The 25,234-nt window shown below is 36.3% G+C and overlaps 1 protein-coding gene across 4 annotated transcripts in view; it reads left to right on the top strand.

Annotated features, from left to right (window-relative positions):
- The first annotated feature begins 978 nt into the window (after positions 1-978).
- The window catches only part of MRPL42 (mitochondrial ribosomal protein L42), a 33,773-nt gene continuing 9,517 nt past the window's right edge, over positions 979-25,234 (top strand). Inside the window, exons 1-6 of one of the 4 annotated variants that reach the window (XM_049626090.1) lie at positions 979-1,070; positions 4,116-4,274; positions 9,196-9,259; positions 10,919-11,003; positions 17,190-17,353; positions 20,230-20,492. In XM_049626090.1, the coding sequence (XP_049482047.1) occupies positions 4,205-4,274; positions 9,196-9,259; positions 10,919-11,003; positions 17,190-17,353; positions 20,230-20,353 (507 nt within the window). In that variant the 5' untranslated portion in view covers positions 979-1,070; positions 4,116-4,204 and the 3' untranslated portion in view covers positions 20,354-20,492. Of the gene's footprint in view, positions 1,105-1,384; positions 1,475-4,115; positions 4,275-9,195; positions 9,260-10,918; positions 11,004-17,189; positions 17,354-20,229; positions 20,494-25,234 lie in introns of those variants that run through there. The other 3 variants (XM_049626091.1, XM_049626092.1, XM_049626093.1) reach the window with 3 other exon arrangements.

Here is a 25,234-nt window from a genome sequence, read left to right on the forward strand (position 1 = left end):
GAGATACCAAAGCAGCTCACATTTATTTTTCTTTACTGTGAACTTACATTCACTTATTTTCAATATTAATCACTCAGGACTATGGCCCTTACCTTTTTGAGTTTATTGCCCCCCTTGAATACATGATAGAAGTTATGAACTCTTTTCAGAAAAATGTACATAAATACGAAATTTTGCAAATCATTTGGGAAAGGAATTAGTCAGTCATCTACTGTTTTGGATACCCACAGTGTTATTTGTTTCATTTATTCAACAAATGTTGGAGACCTACAATGGGGCCGAGAGCAGTTCTAGATGTTGGGTTTATATACAGTGTAGAACACGATAGATACTTGTTCCTGCCTTCATGGAGCTTGCATTCTAGCATAAGAGACAAACAAGGAAAAAATGATAATAGAATGTTAAATAATGATAAATGTTATAAAGAAAAATAAAGGAGGGCAATGGGATAAGGGTAGATGAGGCTCTTTTAATGATGAGGTCCTCTCCGAGATGACATGTGAACTGGACCTGTATAAAGTAAGGCAGTGGTCATGAGAAGTGGTGAGAGAAAAGCCTTACTGTGGCAGTGAGAGCATAAAGTGCAAAGGCCCAGGGGCTTCTCTCTGCACTAAATATAAGGCAAGGTCCAGGATTCTGCACATTTTCTTCTTCCGTAATGAATACTCAGCACAATTCTCAGAACACAGTGCTGGGGTTTCGGGTGGAAGGGCCTCCCCACTTCCCCATTTCAAACGCCAGATCCAAGCCACCAGCCGTCAGAGCTTCTCTGAAATACCTCTTCTCCAGGAAACCTTAACTCATCCACCTAGGAGCGATCTTGAGCTCATCTATTAATTTGTATGAACTTTAAAAAAAGGTAGCGCTTGTTTATTTCTAAGGATGTGTGCGTAAGGCACTAATTTTGTTTTTTGGAGGCGTAACGCCGCTGAAGTTTAGCCAAACGTCTAAAACTAAGCCCGGGAGCCCGTTCGGTGGAAACGCGTTCGGCCCTCGGAGACTACATTTCCCATACTGCCCCGCGGGCCAGGGAGGTGCGTGAAGCGGTGTCTCCTAAGACCCGGATTGAGGTAAGATGGCGGGCTCGCGGTGAGCGTCTGTCAGGTAACTGCTGCCTTCTCCTCCTGTGGTCAGGGAGTTCCTAGAAGCTAGACAGGCTCAGAAGCTTTATGGGGAGATGTTGAGGTCCCCGACCTGTCGTTCTCGGTAGGATAAAGCTGGTATCACCAGTCGCGGTCCATCCTGCAGAAGGGTTGGCATAATGGCCGTGCGCTTGTGGGGCTTTCCTCGTGCCTGGGTGGGTCACTCGGGGACCCCTCCAGTCCAAGTCATTTGGATCTGTCCCTGGGTCCTAGTCCCGGTGCTCCTGGTAGCCTGTTTCTCAGACCGCGCGTCCTCCGAGGCTCTCCGCAGCTTTTGTTTCGGGGTTGAAGTATGGGCCAAGGAATTGACTACCTGAATTTCTCGCCCTGGAGTGAGTAATCTGGCTTCCCGCTGGGGGTGCTTGTCCCGGATTGAGGGGACCTGATGTTCCTCCAGATATTTTGTTCCTTGGTTTGTGGTCAGAAAACATGGCATTGCTTTCCATCCGTGCCACCTATAAAGCAGGGGTAGAAGTGGACAAGTAAATCGTTTGACCTCCCTGAGCCTCGGTTCTCAGCGTATAAAATGGAGATGCCTACTTCACAGACTTGTGATAGAACATATATTGTATAGAGAAACGTGAACTGCAAAAACCACAGTGTATGAACTCAGGGAAAGTAGACACATGTACTAACCGTGCAAGGCATCGCCCTGCATAGGTTAGTCCAGCGTATAAAACTGTGCGGCCTATGTCCCCATTCCATTTTATCACTGTTGGGGGAAGGGAACCAACAGTTATCGAGGCCATTTAAAAACAAGGGATGTAGCAATGGTTAGAAGTCATTTACTTACAAAAGCCATGGAGGTTGTGGTGGTTTTCCCCATTTTATCATCGAAGAAACAAAGGGTCCAAAGTTTCCCAGTTTCTAAGTGACTGATAATAAAGTTCTTGTAAGCAAATCATTTAAATTGTGTACTTTAGTTTCCTCATGAATGGAAATAAAGATACCTGTCGTGATTAATAGAATAAAATGGCAGTGAAAGCACATTGTTAAGTTAAAAACCTTGTACATGTATAAGAGGGTGAAATTTTACTTGGGACTTCAGAGAGTTTATATGTGTTCCCCTAAATCAGTATTTACTAGGCCAAGGATAGGACTTGTTTAAATTTAATCAGTAACAATCCTACTTCAAATGATGTAGTAAGATCTTGCGTATGGCACCTGAGAGGCTGTACACAGACACAATAATATGAGGGAGGACGCTCTGTGTAGCATGTGTGAGTGACTGTTTCTTTTCTTTTCTTTTTTTTTTTGAGACAAAACTTTCTATTATTATTATTATTTTTTATAATTTACATCCAAGTTAGCACATGGTACGCCAATGACTTCAGGAGTAGATTCCTTAATGTCCCTTACCCATTGAGCCCATCCCCTGGGTGGGATGGGAGCACAACCCTTCCAGTAACCCTCTGTTTGTTCTCCATATTTAAGAGTTTCTTATGTCTTGTCCCCCTCCCTGTTTTTATATTATTTTTGCTTCCCTTCCCTTATGTACATCTGTTTTGTCTCTTCAAGTCCTCATATGAGTGAAGTCATAATGATTTTTGTCTTTCTCTGACTAATTTCACTTAGCATAATACCCTCCAGTTCCATCCACGTAGTTGCAAATGGCAAGATTTCATTCTTTGTGACTGCCGAGTAATACTCCATTGTATATATATACCACATCTTCTTTATCCATTCATCCATCGATGGACATTTGGGCTCTTTCCATACTTTGGCTATTGTTGATAGTGCTGCTATAAACATGGGGGTGCATGTGCCCCTTCAAAACAGCACACCTGTATTCCTTGGATAAATACCTAGTAGTGCAGTTGCTGGGTCATAGTGTAGTTCTATTTTTAATTTTTTGAGGAAGCTCTGTACTGTTTTCCAGAGTGGCTGCACCAGTTTGCATCCCCACCAGCAGTGCAAAAGAGATCCTCTTTCTCCGCATCCTCACCAACATCTGTTGTTTCCTGAGTGATTAATTTTAGTCATTCTGACAGGTGTGAGGTATCTCCTTGTGGTTTTGATTTGTATTTCCCTGATGATGAGTGATGTTGAGCATTTTTTCATGTGTCGGTTGGCCATCTGGATGTCTTCTTTGGAGAAGAGTCTATTCATGTCTTTTGCCCATTTCTTCACTGGATTATTAGTTTTTTGGGTGTTGAGTTTGGTAAGTTCTCTATAGATTTTGTATACTAACCCTTTATCTGATACGTCATTTGCATATATCTTTTCCCATTCCATCTGTTGCCTTTTAGTTTTGTTGATTGTTTCCTTCACTGTGCAGAAGCTTTTTATTTTGATGAGGTCCCAATAGTTCATTTTTGCTTTGGTTTCCCTTGCCTCCAGAGATGTGTTGAGTAAGAAGTTGCTGCGGCCGAGGTCAAAGAGGGTTTTGCCTGCTTTCTCCTCGAGGATTTTGATGGCTTCCTGTCTTACATTGAGGTCTCTCATCCATTTTGAGTTTATTTTTGTGTATGGTGTAAGAAAGTGGTCCAGGTTCATTTTTCTGCATGTCACCGTCCAGTTTTCCCAGCACCATTTACTGAAGAGACTGTCTTTATTCCATTGGATATTCTTTCCTGCTTTGTCAAAGATTAGTTGATCATACGTTTCTGGGTCCATTTCTGGGTTCTGTATTCTGTTCCATTGATCTGAGTGTCTGTTTTTGTGCCAGTGAGTGACTGTTTCTAAGAGGAGTTATGCATTTGCTGAATGCTCACTAAATGGAAAGAACTATAGTAAGTTCCAAGAAGTTTGCATTTAAGAAAAATAGTAATGGACATAGTTCTAAGGCTTTAGGTCTTATATTTTGGTGTTGATCTTTGTCCTATATCACAGGGAAATTTAAAGTTGTTTAAAAGTTTCTCTTGTGACTGTAGTTCTAGGTAGTGGTTCCTATCTTGTTCTTATAGTGTTCAATATATTGTACCACTTTAATTTACCATAGGTAGCACTAATTTTTCTTTATCTCTTATGCAGGGATGAAAATAGGTATGCCTGGAAGCAGATTTTAAAAGCAGTTTCTCCAGGTCATCTTTCACACCACCGGATAAGCATCTTGAGTCACCATGGTATTAGCAGCAGTAAAACGGGTGATATCAAACAGAACTATCTGGAAACATTTATTTCCGATTCAAAGTGAGATTTTTTTTTTTTAATGTTTAAAAAGAGTTTTAAAATTTTTCAAATATTATAGAAATCCTTGTTCACTGTAGAAAATTTAGTGTCTAGTTATTAATAAAAAAATGTTTATTGTATATGCACTTAATAGCAGGAATGTTTGCAATAATGGAAAAGGGGAGAAAGTCTAAATGTCTATCAAAAGGGGATGGATAAATTATGGCATATCTTTACTATGAATATCATACAGCTGTTACCAACATGAAAAGATCTCTAAATAGCAGGGGATAAAAGTAGGTCACAGAACGGTATCTATTGTATGATCCCATTTGTGCATTTTAAAGAAGATCTACCATATATGTGTGTATGTGTATGTATAAATACAGAGTAAAAGATGTGGACCAAAGAGATTATCTGTGTAGACCACTACTGGGATTTAGTTGAGGGCAAGTGAGGGATTGACAAAGAGGAACTTTCTCTGGTCTGAATCACTTACGTTTACTATGTTTTCACACATTACTTTTTTACTAGTTCTTAAAATTAACAAATAAAGGGCAAATTTACAATTCCATCTTATAAAAATCATTGCTAATATTTTGGATTTCAGTTTGTGTTTTCTATGTACTAAGCCATTTAAAAAATATATTTATGTATAATATAAAATGTTTTATGTATTATAATACATAAAATATTTATAATTTATAGGGGCACCTTTCTGACTCATTGGGTAGAACTTGTGACTCTCAGTCTTGAGGTCATGAGTTCAGGCCTCATGTTGGGCATGGAGCTTACTTTTACAATTTTATAATTTATATAATATATAATTTGTACCTTTTTTTCCTAAAGACATGTGGGTAGTCTAATATTTTCTTCAGAGCCTATTAATACATGTTTGATAGTCAAAATATTGACCCATATAAATAAGTAGACTATTAAAATCTTATTTCCCAACTGGTCTTGCTTTCGCTCTCCCTTCCTTCTGTCTGTGAACTCTCTTCTTCCATTTCTAGAACAAACATAGTTATAGTGTTATAATAGGTTTGCATTTTCATCTTTAGCTATGCTAGCCAAATTTTTTTTACACATCTCTGGTTGACCTTAATCTCTTCCTTCATGTTTCCTATTGATTGCAATTTGTAATTGAACAGTGGTTTATTGAGTTAGGGGGAAAGAGTTGAAGACTAGGGTAAAAACTGAGTAAAAGTATAATTAACCAAGTAAATGAAGGAGGAGATTGCTAAGAGACTTTAGATATAAACTAAAATCAGAATGAGAACAAAACAAAACTATAGTTTGCTCTTGATTACTTAGGAGCATTTTAGTTGTTGAGAATTGGGAGAGACCTCTGCTGTTTACCCTCCCCTTTGCCTTGACTAGAACCCAGCCTGAAGGCTGATGGGAAATCAGACCTAATCCATTTTTCCCTGGTCTATGTGCTGAAAGAGAGCCCTCACTGAGGTTAGTGTGAAAACCAGTTAATATGCTCCTCGATAAGTGAAAATTTTCCATATATACTTTATCCACTGGATTATAAATTTGTAGTATCTAATTTATTTTGGTTTCCTCGGTACCTCTCATACATGGTAGATGATAAGTGGTTGAACTGATTTGAATGGATTGGAGTTGTCAAAATGTGTAGTTAACTAAGAATTAATTTGCATTACCCCAGTAAATGAATCCATTTCACTCAGTCATCCTAGTATTTAGTGAATACCTCACTTCTTGCATTCTGAAGCCTCTTATTCTGCACAAGTTCTATTATTACTATTATTGAAGGTAAAGTATTACTATTATTGATATTTTATATGAAAAGGAAGAACATTAAGATTAGAGGCAAAGCAAAACCATGATTAAGAGAGAAAGTTCAGTGAATAGAAATAAAAAGGCCTCCCCATATGCCAGAAGGAACTTTTAAAACCTTTAAAAATATGTAGTCAAAATGGGAATGTATAATATTTTAGTTTTGTTAAGTGTACTAAGTCATTTGATCTTTACAACTTTGAATTTTACAACTTTGAATAATGGTAGGTATTTAATAAAGGTGAAGGAAGTTGAGTTCTCTGACCTCTCTGAAACCTAATCAAGTTTGTATATCTGATAGATGAGAGCCGTAATCAAAACTTAGGTCTTCCCATCTTGTTTAGCCTGATACACTTTCTCCTGTACCTTCTTTCCTGTACTAACTTAAAATATTGAGTATTTGAAAGTTAGGCAAGACTATTAGTTCTTATAGATCTTAGCAGAAAGCAATTGAACGTATGTATACATAACAAGAATAGCTTATAAGTTATGGAGAGCTGACTCTCTGAAATTCTTTTTAGTGCATTGAGTTGATTGATGTTAACTTTGGCATTAATTCTAGTTACATGTTAAAAACCTCTGATATTTACCATATCTAGAGTTTTTCTCTTGACAAAGTGTCAAATTAGTTTTTTAAATTATGTACTAATTAAGAAGTTAACATTGAGAGGCAGTTTGGGGATCACTTTTTTATTAGTAGTCTCTATAGGGGACAGAGTAATGATCAAAATTTGGTTCCTGGCCTTAAGGAACTTATTAATGCTTGTAGGTGAAATAGACATCTATGAAAATAAGAAATACCTGGAATATGAGGTAGAAGGCAATGTATGTCATGAGGGCACAAACAAATGTCTGCACAAGTGTAGGGTAGAAATTTAACAAGAGTTTCTTGTTCACCTGAAATACCATTGTCTTGAGTTTCCCCTTTGCCTATTTTTTTTTTTTTTAATTTTTTAATGTTTATTCTTGAGAGAGAGAGAGTGTGAGCAGGGGAGGGGCAGAGAAGGAGACAGAATCGGAAGCAGGTTCCGGGCTCCGGGCTGTCAGCACAGAGCCCGATGCGGGGCTCAAACGCAGGGCTCCAACGCCCGGCTTGAATGCGGGGCTCGAACTCCCAAGCCGAGAGATCATGACCTGAGCCGAAGTCGGATGCTTAACTGACTGAGCCACCCAGGCGCCTCGTCCCTTCCTGCCTGTTTTAAAAACACTTAAGTCTGTCTGTCCTGCCTCTGCCACCCAACCCTATTTGTTTCACTGAACGTATATATCACCTAGCTCGTTTATATTCAGAGAATACAGACTTCTTTTAAAATTAATTCATATATGATTAGGAAGACCCCCAACAGTGTCAGAGAAGAAAATAGTGTAAGTGGTTTTTATGTTGTCCTCTGATTTGTCTTTTTGAATGCTTCTCTATATTAGCACAGATAATTGAAAATCATATCTTTTGAGAGGTGAGGTTAAATTTCTAATTCTTTGTATTTTATTATTTTACATCAATAGAATTTTGGCATTGACATTTTGCTGAGCAGTCTTTTATGATAAAAGAGAGTTTTGCTAAGGTACTTTTTATGCTTTGGAGTAAGAATTTATATTTAGATCTATAAGTATATGCAGTCTTCGGGGAAAGAAGTATACAAAGATGGAAAATACACCTTTTTTACACATCTTTTGTACATATAAATAACTGACGCAGAAAAAAACAAGAAGGACCTCACAGAAGTTATAATAATGTCATATGAAACGTAGGTTGTGGGACATGCAAAATAGACCACTCTTTTCTCTGTGTTGGGGGTTGTGGGGCAGGGAGAGGAAAAAAGATTTCATGAAAGAGTATCATTTGACTTTGAAGGATGAGTGGTATTTGAACAAAGTGGGGATTTCACTCCATACTGAAGATCCAGAGGCGGGGTTGAAAGAAGTTGATCTTGGCTTTAACCAAGATACACAGTAGTTCACCCTTATCCCCGAAAGATACATTCCAAGTGTCCCAGGGTTGCTTGACACTGTGGATAGTACTGAACACTACGTTTTTGCCTATACATACGTGCCTGTGATAAAGTTAAACTTCCTAGTTAGGCACAGTAAGAGAGGTTAACAACCATAATTAATAATAGAATAATTTTAATAATATACTGTAATAAAAATTATGTGAATGTGATCTCTCAAAATAGCTTATTGTATTGTACTCACCTTTCTTTTTGTGAGGATGTGAGATAAAATGTGTATGTGCTAAGATGAAGCAAGGTGGATGACATTAGCATTGTCCTGTAGCTTTAGGCTACTGTTGACCTGACACTATGTCAGAAGGAGGATCATCTGCTTCTGGACCGAGGTTGACCTTGGGTAACTGAAGCTGCAGAAGGCAAAAACACGGATAAGGTGGAGGTGGCGGGAGGGAGGACTACTGTGTTCAGAACTGTTTTTAAGTTTACTGAGCTACATTTACATTTTTTCTTTATATTTAAAAACATCATTTCTCTGAACATACTTAACAAACTTAAAGTAGTTATGGCTTTTGAATTTGTAGGTTTTCTAAAAAAGGGAAAATATTCTATGAAATGTGAGCATTTTGATTAAGAAAAGTTAATTTTGAACAATTTATTTTATATTTCATCGCTAACACTCCCCCTTTGTGAACTGTGCACTTGGTCTCACAAAAGCTTTTATTTATTTATTTTTTTTACAGACGTTTTTTAGACTACCTAAATACTTCATGTTCTTTCTTACCTCTGTCCTTAGTACTTATAACTCTCTGCAAAGATCATTGTACTCAACCCCTACCAACTCCTGCTTATTCCTCCATCCTTTAGAGCACTGTAGACATCATCTCTACTGGAAGGGCATTCTTAAACCTGCACAGTCCTATTCTGTAACCTGTCCGGGTGCCCCTCTCGTGGTGCTTACCCATTCTAACAGGCTTATCGTTTATATTGGAATTGTTTGTTTATATTGGAATTATCTCTCACCAGACTTGTACCCTTTTTGAAAGCAGGGACTAGATCTTGTTGCTGAATCCCTGGTCTCTAGCACAGCCCTGTTTCCTGTCAGTGCAGTAAGTGTTGGCTGAATGAGTGAAACTAGCTTTACATTTATGTGAGAACGTATGCTGAAATTAACTAAATCCATTTTTTTGCAGACGGAGCTTTATATTGTGTTTGTCATAAATCTACGTATTCGCCTCTTCCAGATGACTATAATTGGTATGTATTTAAATTCAATTGAAAAAATAACAGTCTGTTTGTTGTATCTGAAATGATTTAATTTTATTTCTCCTTTTGGTATTTTCTGCTTTCTTTTCTGATTATTCTTTCTTTAATTTTGTATTTAAAAATTATTTCAGTGGTCTTATTTACCCAGTATCTGGGCTCATAAATATTTTAAATAGAAATCATTATCATTGTGTTTCAGTGAATACTTAATTTGTTGTAAGACATGTTGTTAGAAATGCTGTCTTTTATCCCAAAGCCTTCCTTAGCTTTATAGAAAAGTTAATTAGTTTTTATAGTTTTTTTCTCTTGGGGTTCATAGCTGTTAGCTTAAGCAATTATTTATCTTTTGTTTGATGAAGAATAATCCTAAATTACAAATAATTTAATGCAGTCACAATTTATTTGGTATTTATTTAATTCTTGTCACTATGTTAAGAACTAGGAATAACGTGAATAAGATGTTGGCTTTTTTTCTCTGTAGGAGAGTCTGATGTACAGAAACCGCAACATATCTTCTTAAGCTATGTTTTTATTGCAGATTTTGGTAAAAATGTATTTTCTGCCCTCTTGACGCTAGTTTTAGTTTTAAGTGTATATTTAGTAAGTACTAAGATAGTGATGAGATTAGAGTAGGTAATAGGTTATACTTTCTGAACCTGAAAAGATTCAGTCTTACAGGTGTTTTGTATTATGTAAAACTCCATTCTTCATCAAAAATCATTGGGTAGATGCAATGTTCGTTATAGCTGTGTTACGTTATTCCATCTTAAAATCGTGGTGAAACAACTTGATACCCTATACTGTGTTAGCTAAAAGACGTTGTAGTGTCTAATTGCCACTCTGGTTCAAATCTGCTTGGTATTGAAGTCCTAGAAACTTATATTTATACATGTGTAGAAAACATATAAGATTAATGAAAGCTGAAAGTTGTTCTCTTTAGAATGTATATGGATCTAAGTATAATAGTAGTTGCTGTGGTCTTTGACAAACCAGCGTGGTCAGTTGGTACCTGAATGAGATCCAGCCACAGCACTCCTGGAAAAAATATTTGGAGGAGTATTGCCCAAAATGTGTTTTTCTAGGAATATTAATGGAGGAAAGTGATACTATTCAGTAATTATGAAATTTATTTGACCTCAGAACTCTTTATGGGAGGCTACTTAGAGTTGCACTGTTCCACCAAAGGCACTTAGAGAAATGCTAATCCAGAAAAAGTGCTCAGCTATAGACTTTATGATTGGAAATTCAGGTGATCCTTTGCCTGGAAGATTATTTACTTTGTTGATCTTTAATAATTCAACCAAGTAATGTACTTCTTACAGCTTTTTGAAGGTAGTTTTTAGATAAGGGGAAAAAAGTTCTAATAATAGTGATGAGTAAACATGAAAATCTCTTCCAAAGATTTGGATAGTCTACAAATAAATAATCTGAAGAATAATTTTGATACGATAGTGGGTAACGCATTAAGGGTTTGTTGTGGTAGTTAAGCTGACATATTTCGTGGGATGGTCAAGTTGTCCTCTATGATTTGGGTACCAGGTGCCATAGCATCATTCTTCAGGGGTTTAGGATTAATTACTTTTATCTTTAAGAAAATCATTCTGCCTTGAATACAGTATAACTCTTTCTAAAACATTTTTTTTTTTTTAGCAAAGTAGAGCTTGCTTTGACATCTGATGGCAGGACAATAGTATGCTACCACCCTTCTGTGGACATTCCATATGAACATACAAAAGTATGTATGAGAAAATGTCTTGTAATTTTTAATTTGCTGTTAGAAGTATTCACACTTCCTTACAGTATCCAAAGAGAATAGAACTGTTTGATTTCCTTTATATGGTGTAGATCTTTTTGTTTTTTTAATTTTACCATTTCAATTTTTCTCATTTCTTTTCCATCTTCTTTCTTTAAAAGCTTTTTTCTATACACAAAGTGAACCATTTAAATGCAATCATGGCATCAATCTTCTGGTCTAAAATCTGGTAGATTTTTGTATAGTGTAAATTTACAAAATACATTGTCCCATACTACTTTGTATTGTCATAAGTCATGAAGCACTATATTTTAGAATGCAAAAGTTTTATACCTTTTATATTGAATAGGATCTGATAATCCTTTTAATGTTTGGTGAATTTCCTTTTTTTTTTTTCCAGTTAGCTTTTTCTAATGGGACAACATGGACATGTATTTCAAGGACTAGTTTTTTTTCCATATTTCTTCAAAAGCCACACACTAGGTAGAGGAGGTTTTTTGTTTTCAATACAATTTATTTAAAAAAATTGTTTTTAGTGTTTATTTTTTTGAGAGAGAGAGATCGAGCGTGAGCAGGGGAGGGGCAGAGAAAGAGAGAGACAGAATTTGGAGCAAGTTCCAGGCTCTGAGCTGTTAGCACAGAGCCAGATGCGAGGCTCCAACTTCCCAAGAGCAAGGTCATGACTTGAGCTAAAGTCGGACGTTTAACTGACTGAGCCACCCTGGCGCCCCTCAATACAATTTATTTTAGCTTGACGCAAGTCTTTTTGTTAATTTATCTTTATTTGAAATGCTTTCTCCTATGTCTCAGCCTTCTTTTACCATATTTGATAATGTTTGGTTTACTTTTTGAGGAGAAAATAACTAGATAATTCAAATCATGATGTGATGCATCTAGTTGTACCTATTTTTAAAAATCATCATTAGGGCTAGAATACTGGTTGATTTGACAAAATAGATTGTTATTTTGCTAGTTTTTATTCCCTTTTTAACATCACCATTTTGTCTGCCTGCTTTATACTGCTTTGTATTCTAGCCAGGTATCATAGGCGATAATCCAGTACCTCTTTTGTTTCATTTCTTGGGGCAATGTGTAGAAAATAGGTGTAAGTCACTGACTTTTATCTTGTAAACGCTCCAGCACATGCTATTTTGTGCCCGCCCTCATTGTTATTTTGAATTATATTTCTGGTTATGTGCTTTATCTCTGTTTTAGCAGTTCTACCAAGACCATGACTGCAAAGTCATTTCTCAACCTCAGACTCTCATCCATATATAGCTTTTTACATCCCTGAATCTGACACTTTTCCTTTCTTTCCTAACTCTCAAAACTTTGCACTGTACTTTTAGAACTTAACAGCATCATTAAAATCTCTCATGATGTTAACTTCATCCAGAATTTTGCCTTCACCTCTGGCTCTACCAGAGACCTGGCTGTACCTGGGGTCATTGCTTTGCCAACCGTTTTTTTTTTTTTTTTTTCCCCAGTGATTGATGTTTTCTTCCCTATTCCCTTTTACTACTGGACCTCCAGGGGAAGTAGAAGTCCCTGTAGCTCCTTGTTGTCATATCCAGACCATTTTCCCTCCTTTCTAACAATTTCTAGCTTTGTAGTTTGTGTCATTAAACTGTAGCATCTACTCCCTTTTTTTGTTGCTGTTATCTCCTGTCTTTCAGTTCACTTCTCCTCCCCCCATCCCTTCACTCTTCCTTGAAGATTTTAGATATACTGTGACACCCTCCAATACTGTTTCTGTTCTAATTCTTTGTTATTTCGGTGTCTATATAGATAATCTAATATCCTGGCCTCTGTCTTGTCTTTTTCCCAACATCATCAGCCCCACTCCCATGGCTGCACTCTAGAGATGTTCTAGTCACAAATGCCTCCTCCTCCTTCTTGCCAATTTAGATTTCAAGAATTCCCCCAGCTCCCAGCTCCAAGAATTCTTCATCCCCTCATTGAGACCTACATCCGTTGATTGAACCCCTTTATCACAGCTGCCACACACCTCACACAACCTCACTTCTCTTATCTGGTGTAGATTCTGTGGTCCATCCTTGCAGTCACTCCTTGCATACATGTCCAGCTCCCGCCTCCTTTTTTTCTGTTGCAGTCTCTGTGTGGTAGCAGTTGTTTCCCCTCCTGCATCCTCAATATTCCTCTCTCATCTAGAAGATCACTCCTATCAGTTTACATGTAATCACTTCACTGCTAACCACACTGCTCCCCTGCTGTTATTCAAGTATATTAGGCTCCTACCTCTGGGCCATTGTAGTTCCTGCTTCCTCTACCTGGAATGCTTCCCTGCCAGAAACCTCATAGTTTATTCCCTTTCCTTATTTGTTAACTAGTGAGTAACTTTTGCATTTAAAGTAGTACCCCTGCCCCTGGACTCCTATTGTCTTTTCTCAATAGCTTTTATCATTTTTGGCACACTAGATATTTTCTTGTTTGTCTGTCTCCCACCACCAAAATGTAAGCTCCATGAGGGTAGGGCTCTGTGTGTTTTGTTCTCTGCTATACCCTTAGCATCTGGAATAGCACTTGTATTTGGTAGGTGTATAATATTTGTTGATTAAATGAATACATTTGTTTCTCCCTCTTCATGCTTATGGGTTTCCTGTTTTAAGGCTAAGAGACATTCATAAAGGGAAACATGGAATTTTTTTGTTTCTCAAGTGATAAATTATAGATTGGGCTGCATAGTAAGAAAACATTCTTGAAAACGTGTTACTGTTAGAATACAGTGTGTTCTTTTTGAATCTAGATTTACAAATCTTATGCAGGTAGTACATGATAGTAAATAAATATCTTCAAACATGACTTCAACTTTAGTATTGATTTTTTTTCTTTTCTCAAGGAGGTAGGGCTGCAACTCCAGCAGGCCCTTTGGTTCTTTAGGCCCTGGAAAGCATACTGCATGCAAAGATCCTAGTCATGTGTAGATATGCCTACTGAGACTGGCTTTAAGAAAGTTAGGTTGATTTGCATCTTTGGTGTTCTGGTAATCTATTTGAATCCAAAACATGTTGATTGTTTTCCACAGATCTAAGTAAAAAGATCCTTTTTTCTTCTTTTGCTGAGTATATACTTTATTAAAAGTACTAATATTCTTAAAACGTTTTTCTAGAATTTAGGATTGATTTCTAAATTTCTAAAGTTTAGGAAAATAAAGATATAATTCCAGGGGTAAAAAAATAAAGACTTGGAAAAATAAAGTAAAATGTAAGTACTAGACGGTTCTTTTTAGTGGCTGATTTAGTGGCAAATTTCAAAAGTCAAATTTTGAAAATCCTTAAGAGAAACAAGGGAAATTCGGGATGATAGTTCTGAATAGTTTTCAAAGTTGACATTCAGTTTTATTTTAGTTTTTCTTTTTTACTGAAACATTCACATATCCTTTCTTTGGTTAAGGAGATCAGATACTACCTAAAAATCAATTCTGAGTCAGCCAGAGGCTCTTGGTGTAGACTCGAAGAATCCATTAATTCCAATGTCTTTTATCTATGTGCCTGGTAAAGAAGTGTTTTTAATCATACAGAGCAGAGAGAATTTGTGATATGTTAGAATTGAGCCTGCTTGGGAATAGGAAGAAAGACCGTGAACATTCATTAACACTTGAAAACAACTTAACTTTTGATAATACTAAAAACATTTAATCTTTAGCATCAAGTATAGTAACCTAAAAGAAAATTATTATAGGCTCTAATCCTGTGTTTGCTAGATCCCTGAGGGTCTGATAGTAGCTTGCAAAGATGCTAATATTTTACTTTACATACAAGTGATGATCTTTTAAAATTACTTTAAATGTCTAAGGAGAGCTTTTTCTTTAAATTATAAATTTAAAGTTTTCTGTTTGAGGCCTTAAATCTTAGTAGCTACCTACCATTATTGAACTCTTAAGAGTACAAGGGACAGGGCCGTCTGCGTGGCTCAGTTGGTTGAGCGTCTGACTTCGGCTCAGGTCATGATCTCATGGTTCATGAGTTTGAGCCCTGCCTTGGGCTCTCTGCTGTTAGTGCAGAGCCCACTTAGGATCCACTGTCCCCCTCTCTCTCTGCCCCTCCCCTGCTCATGTGTGTGCTCTCTCTCTCTTTCACTCTCAAAAATAAATAAACATTAAAAAAAAAAAAAAAAGAGGACGAGGGACAGCTAAGCATACTATATATGATTATTTCATTTAATCCTCATTAAGCCCTTATTGGGTAGGTATTATTTCTCTGGTTTTACATAAATAGAAATTAAGACCTTAAGTAACTTGTTCAAGGTCAGGAGCTAGTAAGTGGCAGAATTAGAGACCAAAGCTCAAGTCCTTAACTTCTTTTATTGTTCTACTTCCTAATTTTCTCCTACACTATGTAAGTGGTTCCTTATTTCTGCTTACCTCAAATTGTTACTGGTAAATCTAATTTGAAGACCTTTCATAATCTGGTTTCTCAAGATCCATTTTTAAAGCTTATCCCTATTGTATGTTCTTACCTACTTTCCTTTACTCATAATATTTGTTATACCTTGTAGAATATATTCTGCACTCTGACAAAGTTCTGACTTTGGCTCCTATTCTACTTCTCACTGATATCTTTGTTACTTTGCATTTCTGTAGTACTAAGTCAATTGTATCACCTTCATGCCCATACATACTGCTTTTTAAAGAAGTCTTATTTTGTCATGTGCATATACCAAATAAATATAAGTATATGCTGTAACATTTAATACAATGGTAGAATGTTGTAGTTGACATTAATAGTGTATGAATGTGAGGACTCTTACGTTTGAATTGTTTCCTTTCTGGTTGTAAATTCAGATTTTCATTGTATTGTAATATATATGGTATCTGTAAAGCAAGGCAATGTTCCCACCTCTGTTACATACAGTGTCATTTAATATTTAAAATATACATGACTTCACTTTCCAAAACAGTGACTTTTTTTTTTTTTGAGAGAGAGAGAGTACACTTACAGGTTGGGGAGCGCAGAGGGAGAGGGACAGAGAATCGCAAGCAGGCTGCACACCTAGCACAGAGCCTGATGCGATTCAGGGCTCAATCTCACGACCGTGAGATCATGATGTGAGCTGAAGTCAAGAGTTGGACACTTAACTGACTGAGTCATCCAGGTGCCCCCAAGACAGTGATTCTTTAAGGCTTTAATGAGCTAGTGTTACTGATGGGAATATGTCATATCACTCATAATGTGTTGTAGAGGAGATGAGATTTTAGTAATTGATGTCTTTGGGCAAAAAATTTCTCAAGTTACCATAAAGCATCATTTGATGACATTTCAGTCACGTAAATGAAAACATTGAAATTTTAAAAATTTCCTTTGGATATAAGAAATACCATTTCAATGAAATGTTTTTCACCGTGGGGCACCTGGGTGGCTCAGTCAGTTAAGTGTACAACTTCAGCTCAGGTCATGATCTCGCAGTTTATGAGTTTGAGCCCTGTGTCAGGCTCTGTGCCGATAGCTCAGAGCCTGGAGCCTGCTTCAGATTCTGTGTCTCCCTCTCTCTCTGACCCTCCCCTGCTCGCACTCTGTCTCTCTATCTCTATCAAAAATAAATGAACATTAAAAAAATTTTATTAAATGTTTTTCATTGTATTTCACTTTAATGATAAGCAAGGTTAGAGACTATAAACTTTTTTTTTAATGTTTATTTATATTTGAGAGAGACAGAGCATGAGTAGGGGAGGGGCAGAGTGAGAGACACATAGAAACTGAAGCAGGCTCTGAGATGTCAGCACAGATCTCAACGTGGGGCTCAAACTCACATACAGTGACATCATGACCTGAGCTGAAGCCAGATGCTTAACCGACTAAGCCACCCAGGTGCCCGAGACTGTAAACTTTTAAGTTAAAAAATAATGGGTACAATTTATAGTTTTAGGAATAGAAATTAAAATAATAAGTACTTTATTACTGGGGGAAAATAACATTAAATAAAGAAATTTATTACTGGAAAAGAAACCCAAAACTTGATAGGAGAGGAAAAGTATTTCTGATTCTTTAGTGGATAATGCAACTAAAGCAAAATTCTGTTCTGAAAACTTATCTACCTTGAGGTACTGTAATAGATTCCTGAATATGGGTATTGTTGTATTGTGAACTCAATGTACTGCTGGCTAACATTCCTACCTTTTGATGTTGTTCGTTACTTATTGTTTTGTAGCCTATCCCACGGCCAGATCCTGTGTGTAATAATGAAGAAACACATGATCAAGTGCTGAAAACCAGATTAGAAGAAAAAAAGGAACCCTTGGAGCAAGGACCTATGATAGAACAACTTAGCAAAATGTTCTTTACTACTAAGCACCGTTGGTATCCTCGTGGACAGTGAGTTCTATTTTCTTTTCTTAACTCCCACTCGACAGCTAAAAGAATACATAACTTTTCTTGCATTAACGAACTTCTGAGGTTATATTCTGTGTGGTGAAATTAACACCCAGTATGATCACCTAGTAAATTGTAGTTTTAGATGTACATACATATAAATGAAATAATACTTCTTTTTTCTTTTATTTGAGTGGGGGGATTTAACCAAACTTTCAGTGAATTTTGTAAGAATTCTTGAAACTTTTTCTATTCTGTGATACAGTCATTTGCTGTGTTGTTTTTATTCATCCTCCTGCCAAATAATTAATTTTGTCCTTGGGCCTTTATCCATTTATTTAACAGATTACGAGTTACCGTTAAAAAAATTGGGGTACAGCAAATGATTGGGCAGTGTATATGGTTCTCAGTTCCTTTAGAAACTAGTTGTCCCTCTGTTTGCTAGTACTCATATTTTATTACATAGATTTTTTTTTTAACCTCCTAATTGACTCTGGCTTTAGTTTTTTTTTCTTCTTTTGATTCTTCTTTCTTTTATATCTGTCTTACTCCCTATCAAAACTGAGAGGTGACTGTTTTTAATCGTTTATGTTTGAGCAAATTTTGTTCTTACTCAGTCACCAGTCACCCATCACCCAGTAACTAAGTATATTAATGAATATATAATATATATTCATATTCATTAAGTATATTAATGAATATACATTCATCTACCTGCTCTACTAAGTAAGTGCTGGGAGATCACAAACACAATCCTTGTTTGCGAGTTATTTATAGTCAAGGAGAGAGGGTTAACAAAATCGAGTGATTGAGCCTTGAAGAGTGGTTAGGAGTTAGCCATGAGGAATTCTGAAAAGGTTCTGTAGGCAGAGAGAACAGGATGTCATAGAGTATGCTGGGGAAATTGCAAGTAGTTCAGCATGGAGGGGACCCAGAATATGAGGGAATGTAGGAAGGGTCTTATAAAGGATTTTGTATTGTGCTGAGGAGTTTAGGTTTTATTTTCATTGCCATATTTTAAGAAGAAAGGTTTATGCATTAAAAAATCAAGGCAGGGGGTGACGCCTGTGTGTCAGTCAGTGAAGCATTCGACTTCGGCTCAGGTCATGATCTCACAGTCTGTGAGTTAGAGCCCTGTGTCAGGCTGTGTGCTGCCAGCGTGGAGCCTGGAGCCTGCTTTGGATTCTGTGTCTGCCTCTCTCTCTGCCCTTCCCCTCCTCGCGCTCTGTCTCTCAAAAATAAATAAGCATTAAAAAAAAATTCATTAAGTGGGTTCTGTATTGGGATAAGGTGATCTATGGAAAGTTTGGAGTCAGGGGGGCCTGTTTGGAAACTATTATAATAGTCTAGGTGAAATTTGTTGAAGGCCTAAATGAAAGGACCAGCAATGGGAATAGAAAGGGGGAACATAAAAGAAAGAACTATAATAAAAGGAGGAAATAAAAGGAGGAAGGAGGAAAATAAAAGAATTTTAATTAGCAGCACTAGGTCACTGATTAGGCATGGGAAGAGACAGGTGGCCTCTCAAGTTACAGACAGGTGTTTGGGTGGATGGTGGTGCCATTCATACACATGGGGAAACAGGTTTGACAGTGAGGAAGATGAACCCATTGTTGGTCATACTGAGTCTGAAGGGTCAGTGGATCGATCCATTTGGTAGGGAGCAAGTCTGAAAGCAAATGAATGTATGGATCTGGGGCTTGGTTTACTTTTTTAGTTTCTCTTTAGAAGATCCTCCCATTTTCTTAGTTAAAATAGAGATTCCTTGAGGCTTTGTCTCATACTCCATGTCTTGCTGAAAATCATTGCAAGAGCTTTAATTATATTCATTATACAGATGACATGCAACTTGCTCCATTATACATTCTTTTATTTCCTTGATCTTATTCCCAGTATTTGTCCTTAGAAATTTCAAATTAAGTATCTTGTCCAAAGTTTTAAATTCATTATAACAAAAACACAGCTCTTCTTTTTCTGTCTTAAAAGAGCTCCTCTTTTAATAATCATTCTATAATAAAAGTGATCTTTCTGTATCAATTTCTCAAGAAGAAATTTGCAATATTTTGGCCACCATGCTGTCTTTTAATTCCTGCTTCTGTTCGTTCTTTCTTTCTTTCTTTCTTTCTTTCTTTCTTTCTCTTCTTTCTCTCTCTCTCTTTCTCTTTCTTTCTTTCTTTCTTTCTCTTCTTTCTCTCTCTCTCTTTCTCTCTCTTTCTTTCTTTCTTTCTTTCTTTCTTTCTTTCTTTCTTTCTTTTTGTTGAAGTTTTGGGGTGCCTGGGTGGCTCAGTCAGTTAAGCGTCTGACTTCAGCCCAGGTCATGGTCTCACGGTTTGTGAGTTCGAGCCCTGCATTGGGCTGTATGGTGACAGCTCAGAGCCTGGGGCCTGCTTTGGATTCTGTCTCTTTCTCTCTCTGCCCCTCTCTGGCTCATGCTCTGTCTCTTTCTCTCTCTCAAAAATAAATAAAATAAATTTAAAAAAAAATTAAAGTTTATTTATTTTGAGAGAGAGAGAGACGGCACGAGGGAGGGGGGAAAGAGAATCCCAAGCCCATGTGGGACTCCATCCTACAACCGTGATAGCATGACCGGAGCTAAAATCAAGAGTTAGACACTTAACCAACTCAGCCACCCAGGCATCCCAACCTACTTCTGTTTTTTATCCTCTTCTTTGGTTTTTCTTTTCTTATTTAGTACCTACTTTGTTTATACACTCTCTCTGGGTTTTTTCGTGTCTTTGTAATTGTAATTTAGGGTATGTGGAAACAAATTAGCAAACCATTTCTTAGCCCCATATGTATGCCATTACTGTATTCTAAGATTTCTTTCCATGATTCATAATGTCGCTCATGTTTCTCTTTTATTTTGTCTCATTATCCAGATATTTTAGTTCAGGCCCTATCTTGAAATTCTTCTGTAATGGCTTTCACTACCTGTTTTCTCCCGGCATGTTCCATACTGCTGTAATCTTTTGGCATCTTTTGTTTATAACCAAATTACTGTAGTTATGAAAATCTTGTAAAGGGGACTTAAAGGGGACAAAATTGAAGGTAAGAAGACCAGTACAGACTCTTAAAACCATGCATGTTATACTCATACTTTTATGTCTAGTATCCCACCTATATTTCATCTTATTTACTTTTTTAATCATTACTGCTAATTAGCTTTTGACTGCTAATTAATTTGATCTCCTGGTATGTCATGTCCCATCAGGATTACTAGGTTCTGCAGTTGTAAGCAGACTTCAATTAGATGCAGTTGATTATCCCAATATCTCTCCTGATAGTTTAGTTTTGTTTTGTTTTTTTTAATGTTTATTCTTGAGAGAGACAGAGCATGAGTAGGGGAGGGGCAGAGAGAGAGGGAGACACAGAATCCAAAGCAGGCTCCAGGCTCCAAGCTGTCAGCACAGAGCCCGACATGGAGCTCGAACCCACAAGCTGTGAGATCATGACCTGAGCTGACATTAGACACTTAACCAATTGAGCCACCCAGGTGCCCCTCTCCTAATAGTTTAGCAGAAAAACTTCAGATACTAGCTTATGTGTATAAAGAAAATTTTTACTTGTAGGCATTGTCCTTGTGTGATGCATCATCTTTCAGAATTTTAAATAAGCTGAGGTGTGATCACTAATCATTCAACAAGTATTTATTTGTTGTCTAAATATTTATTTTGGATTAACATAAGCCATTTTTCAAGTGTTGATTTCTAGATGTCATTGAGCTCTTCTTAAACATTAGGCATGTATAGAAGGATATTTTACTAAATATTTCACAATTTTTAGGTTATGGCAATCAAAAGACTAGGACCCGTTATGAATTTAATAATTGGGGATATATAATATCTTTTTAAATAAGTGTATTAACAGATATAAAATGTTTGTTTAAAGTATTTTTAAACAATGCATTATTTTAAAGTATAAGGTAGAAATTTTCTTTATACTTACTCATGTCCTGTGTCCCATAGGTAAGCACTGTTAAACCCTTCTTATATGAATAGACCTATCTCATACTCAATATTGTGCTTTTTAAACTCTAGTAAAGTAAAACTCTTTTCTGAGTGTATGGCTTTGTTTTAAAGGGGCCTGGGCTTACTCAAATCATCTTCCCTCTGCTAGTTACTAGCTCTTTATTTAATCTTGTTATTTATTAAAGAAAATAGAAATAGTGCCTAATTTGCCTGGTGGTTTTTAAAAGTTAATTAATTTAATTCCAGTATAATTAATGCATTGTTATATTAGTTTCAGGTGTACAATATAGTGATTCAACAATTCTGTACATTACTCAGTGCTCATCATGATAAATACACTTTTAATCCCCTTTATTTCATCTGTTCCGCCATCCCCCTCCTGCCCCGCACTCCACCTCCCCTCTGGTAACCATCAGTTCTCTGTTTAAGAGTCTGTTTTTTGGTTCGTCTCTTTTTTCTTTGTACGTTGGTTTTGTTTCTTAAATTCCACATAATGAGTGAAATTATATGGTATTTCTTTCTCTGATTTATTTCACTTAGCAGTGTATATCCTGTAGATCCATCCATGTTGTTGCTATGGTTGAGTAATAGTCCATTGAAAATATATATACTACAAAAAAAAAAAAAAAAGAAAATATATATACTACATCTTTACTCGTCTGTATATACGTAGATATTTGGGTTGCTTCTATAACTTGGATATGTAAGTAATGTCACAGTAAACATAGGGGTACATATATCTTTGCAAGTTAGTGTTTTTTATATTCTTTGGGTAAATACTGCATGGTGGTTTTGAGATAAAATATGATCATATAAGTTAAACACCTGGCATATAATATATGCTTAGTGATAATATGGTAATGACAACTATTAATATTGTCTCCTACTCATAGTTTTCCTCTTAACTCTTTTTAAAGCACTTTATCTTAGATAAACTCTTTTGAGGTATAATTTACATACAGAAAAATTCACTGGTTTTAAGTATACACTGTGATGAGTTTTGACAAATTTATGTACAGTTGTATGATTACTACCACGAGCATAATAAAGACTGTTACATCACCCCCAAAAAGTTCTCATGCTCTTTTGCAGTCAGTGTCTTCACTTTAATCTCCACCCTGGCAGTCACTGATCTCCTTCCTATCACTTTTTAAAATTTCCTGAATTTGTAGAATTTCATGTTTGCCCTTTCTAGAATTTCATGTAAATGGAATTATACAGTCTGGAGCCTTTTGTAAAGTCTGGCTTTTTTCACTTATTATAATGCTTGTGAGATTTATCTTTGTTGTTATGTTACCAATAGTTTATCCCTTTTTATTTTTGAATAACATTCTCGTATGGATAAACCACAATTTTTTGATCTATTCACCAGTTAATGGACATTTTGGATTCTTTCCATTGGGGCTGCTTTGAATAAAGCTGCATAAATGTTCAAGTACAAGTCATTGTATTGACATATTTTCATTTCTCTTGGGTAAATACCTAGGGTTAGGATTAGTTGGTCATAGGATAAGGACATGTTTAAATTCATAAGACACTGTCAAAGTAGCTGAACCATCTTTCATTCCCACTGACAGTTCTAGTGTTCCACATCCTCCCCAACACTTGGTATTACTAGTCTTTTTAACTTTAATCATTCTGTTGGATAAGTAGTAACATTTCACTGTGTTTTAAATTTATGTTTCCCTAACTGCTAATGATTTTTAGCATCTTTTCATGTGTTTATGGGCCATATATACATTTGGCAGGGTTTTTTTTTGTTTGTTTGGGGGGTGGGGGTTTATTTGTTTGTTTTTGGTGAAATATCTATAAACAGCTTTTGGCTATTTTTAAAAAGCAGATTAATTGTCTTACTATGGTATAAAACTTGTGGATCAAAGTCCTTTGTGAGATGTCTTGCAAATATTTTTGTCTGTGGATTGCTTTTTTATTTCTTTAATAGTGTTTTTTGAAGATCAAGTTTTTAAAATTGTGATGAAATCCAGTTTACAAATTTTTCCATTTAATTCAGGCTTTTTACATACTATTTAAAAAATCTTTGCTTGACCCAAGATCACTAATACTTTCTCCTGTGTTTTCTTCTAGAAGTTTTATAATTAGCTCTAATATTTAGATGTATTATCCATTTACAGTTAATTTTTATATATGGTGTGAGGTATAACTTGAGGTTCATATTTTTGGCGTGTGTGTGTGTGTGTGTGTGTGTGTGTGTTGCTCCAACACCATTAGTTGAATATACTGTCTTTCACCACTGAATTGCCCTAGCAACTTTGTTGCAACTCAGTTGACAATATATGTGGGTCTTGGCATCTCTTATTTTGGTCTGTTGTTTGTCTTTTCAATACCACTCTGTTTTGGCTAAATAGCTTTAAGGAAGTCTTGAAATCAGGTAAAGTCCTCTAATTTTGTTCTTTTTTTTAAAGTTGTCTCAGCAATCTTAGGTCTCTTAGATTTCCATATAAATTTTAGAATCAGCTTATCAGTTTTGATAAAAAGCCTGCTGGGATTTGAAGGAGATTGTATCCTGTCTCTAGATCAATTTCAGGAGAATTCTTGTCATAATGGTATCGAATCTCTTTATCCGTTAAAATAGTGTATTTCTCCATTTATTTAGGTCTTTACAATTTTTTCACTTAATAGTGTTTTATATAATTTGCAGTGTATGAATATTCTACATTTTTGTTAAATTTATTTCAAATATTTCATAGTTTTAATACCATTATAAATAGTATTGGGTTTTTAATTTCAATTTCCAAGGTTTTTTGTTTGTAATACAGTTTTGTTGTAGAAGTGTGGTTGATTTTTGTTTACTGATGTTGTCTCTTGTGATCTTGAGAAGTTCTAGTAGCTTTTTAAATATATTCCTTAGGATTTTCTATTTAGATGATCATGTATCATTGAATAAAGACAATTTTACTTTTCCTTTTACAATCTTTATGCTTTTTATTTCTTTTTCTTGCCTTAGTGTGCTGCTTAGGATCTTATATACAATGTTGCGATAGAAGTGTTGAGAATGGACATCATTGCCTTTTTTCCAGTTTTAGTGAGGGAAAACATTGAGCCTTTAAACATTAAGTGTGATGTTCAGTATGGGTCTTTATAGATGCCCTTTATCGGGTTGAGAAAAATCCTTCTTTTCCTCATATAGAGAGATTCTATCGCGAATGGGTGTTGAATTTTGTTAGATGCTGTTTTCTGTACTTATTAAGATGATCATTTGGTTTTTCTTTTTTAGTCATATAATGAATTATATTGAATGACTTTAAATGTTGCACCAATCTTTCATTCCTGGGCTAAACTTCACTTGGTTATGGTTACTTTATCTATCTATCTATTTATTGTTTGTTTATTTTTTTTATTTATTTTTATTTATTTTTATTTTTTTTTGAGACAGAGAGAGACAGAGCATGAACGGGGGAGGGGCAGAGAGAGAGGGAGACACAGAATCGGAAACAGGCTCCAGGCTCCGAGCCATCAGCCCAGAGCCTGACGCGGGGCTCGAACTCACGGACCGTGAGATCGTGACCTGGCTGAAGTCGGACGCTTAACCGACTGCGCCACCCAGGCGCCCCATATTGTTTGTTTATTTTTGAGAGAAAGACAGACAGACACAGAGCATTAGCAGGGGAAAGGCAGAGAGAGAGAGAGGGAGACCCAGAACTCAAAGCAGGCTCAGGCTCTGCGCTGTCAGCACAGAGCTCAATGCTGGGCTCGAACTCACAAACGGCGAGATCATGACCTGAGCCGAAGTTGGACGCTTAATCGACTGAGCCACTTAGGCGCCCCATGATACATTGTTTTTTTTTTAATGTATTGTTTGGATTTGATTTGCTAAAATTTTGTTGTGGATTTTTTACATCTTTGTTTATTAGGGTTACTGGCCTATAGATTTATAATATCTTTGTCGGGTTTTGGT

The sequence above is a fragment of the Panthera uncia genome, chromosome B4 (assembly GCF_023721935.1).
Source record: "Panthera uncia isolate 11264 chromosome B4, Puncia_PCG_1.0, whole genome shotgun sequence".
NCBI lineage: Eukaryota > Metazoa > Chordata > Mammalia > Carnivora > Felidae > Panthera > Panthera uncia.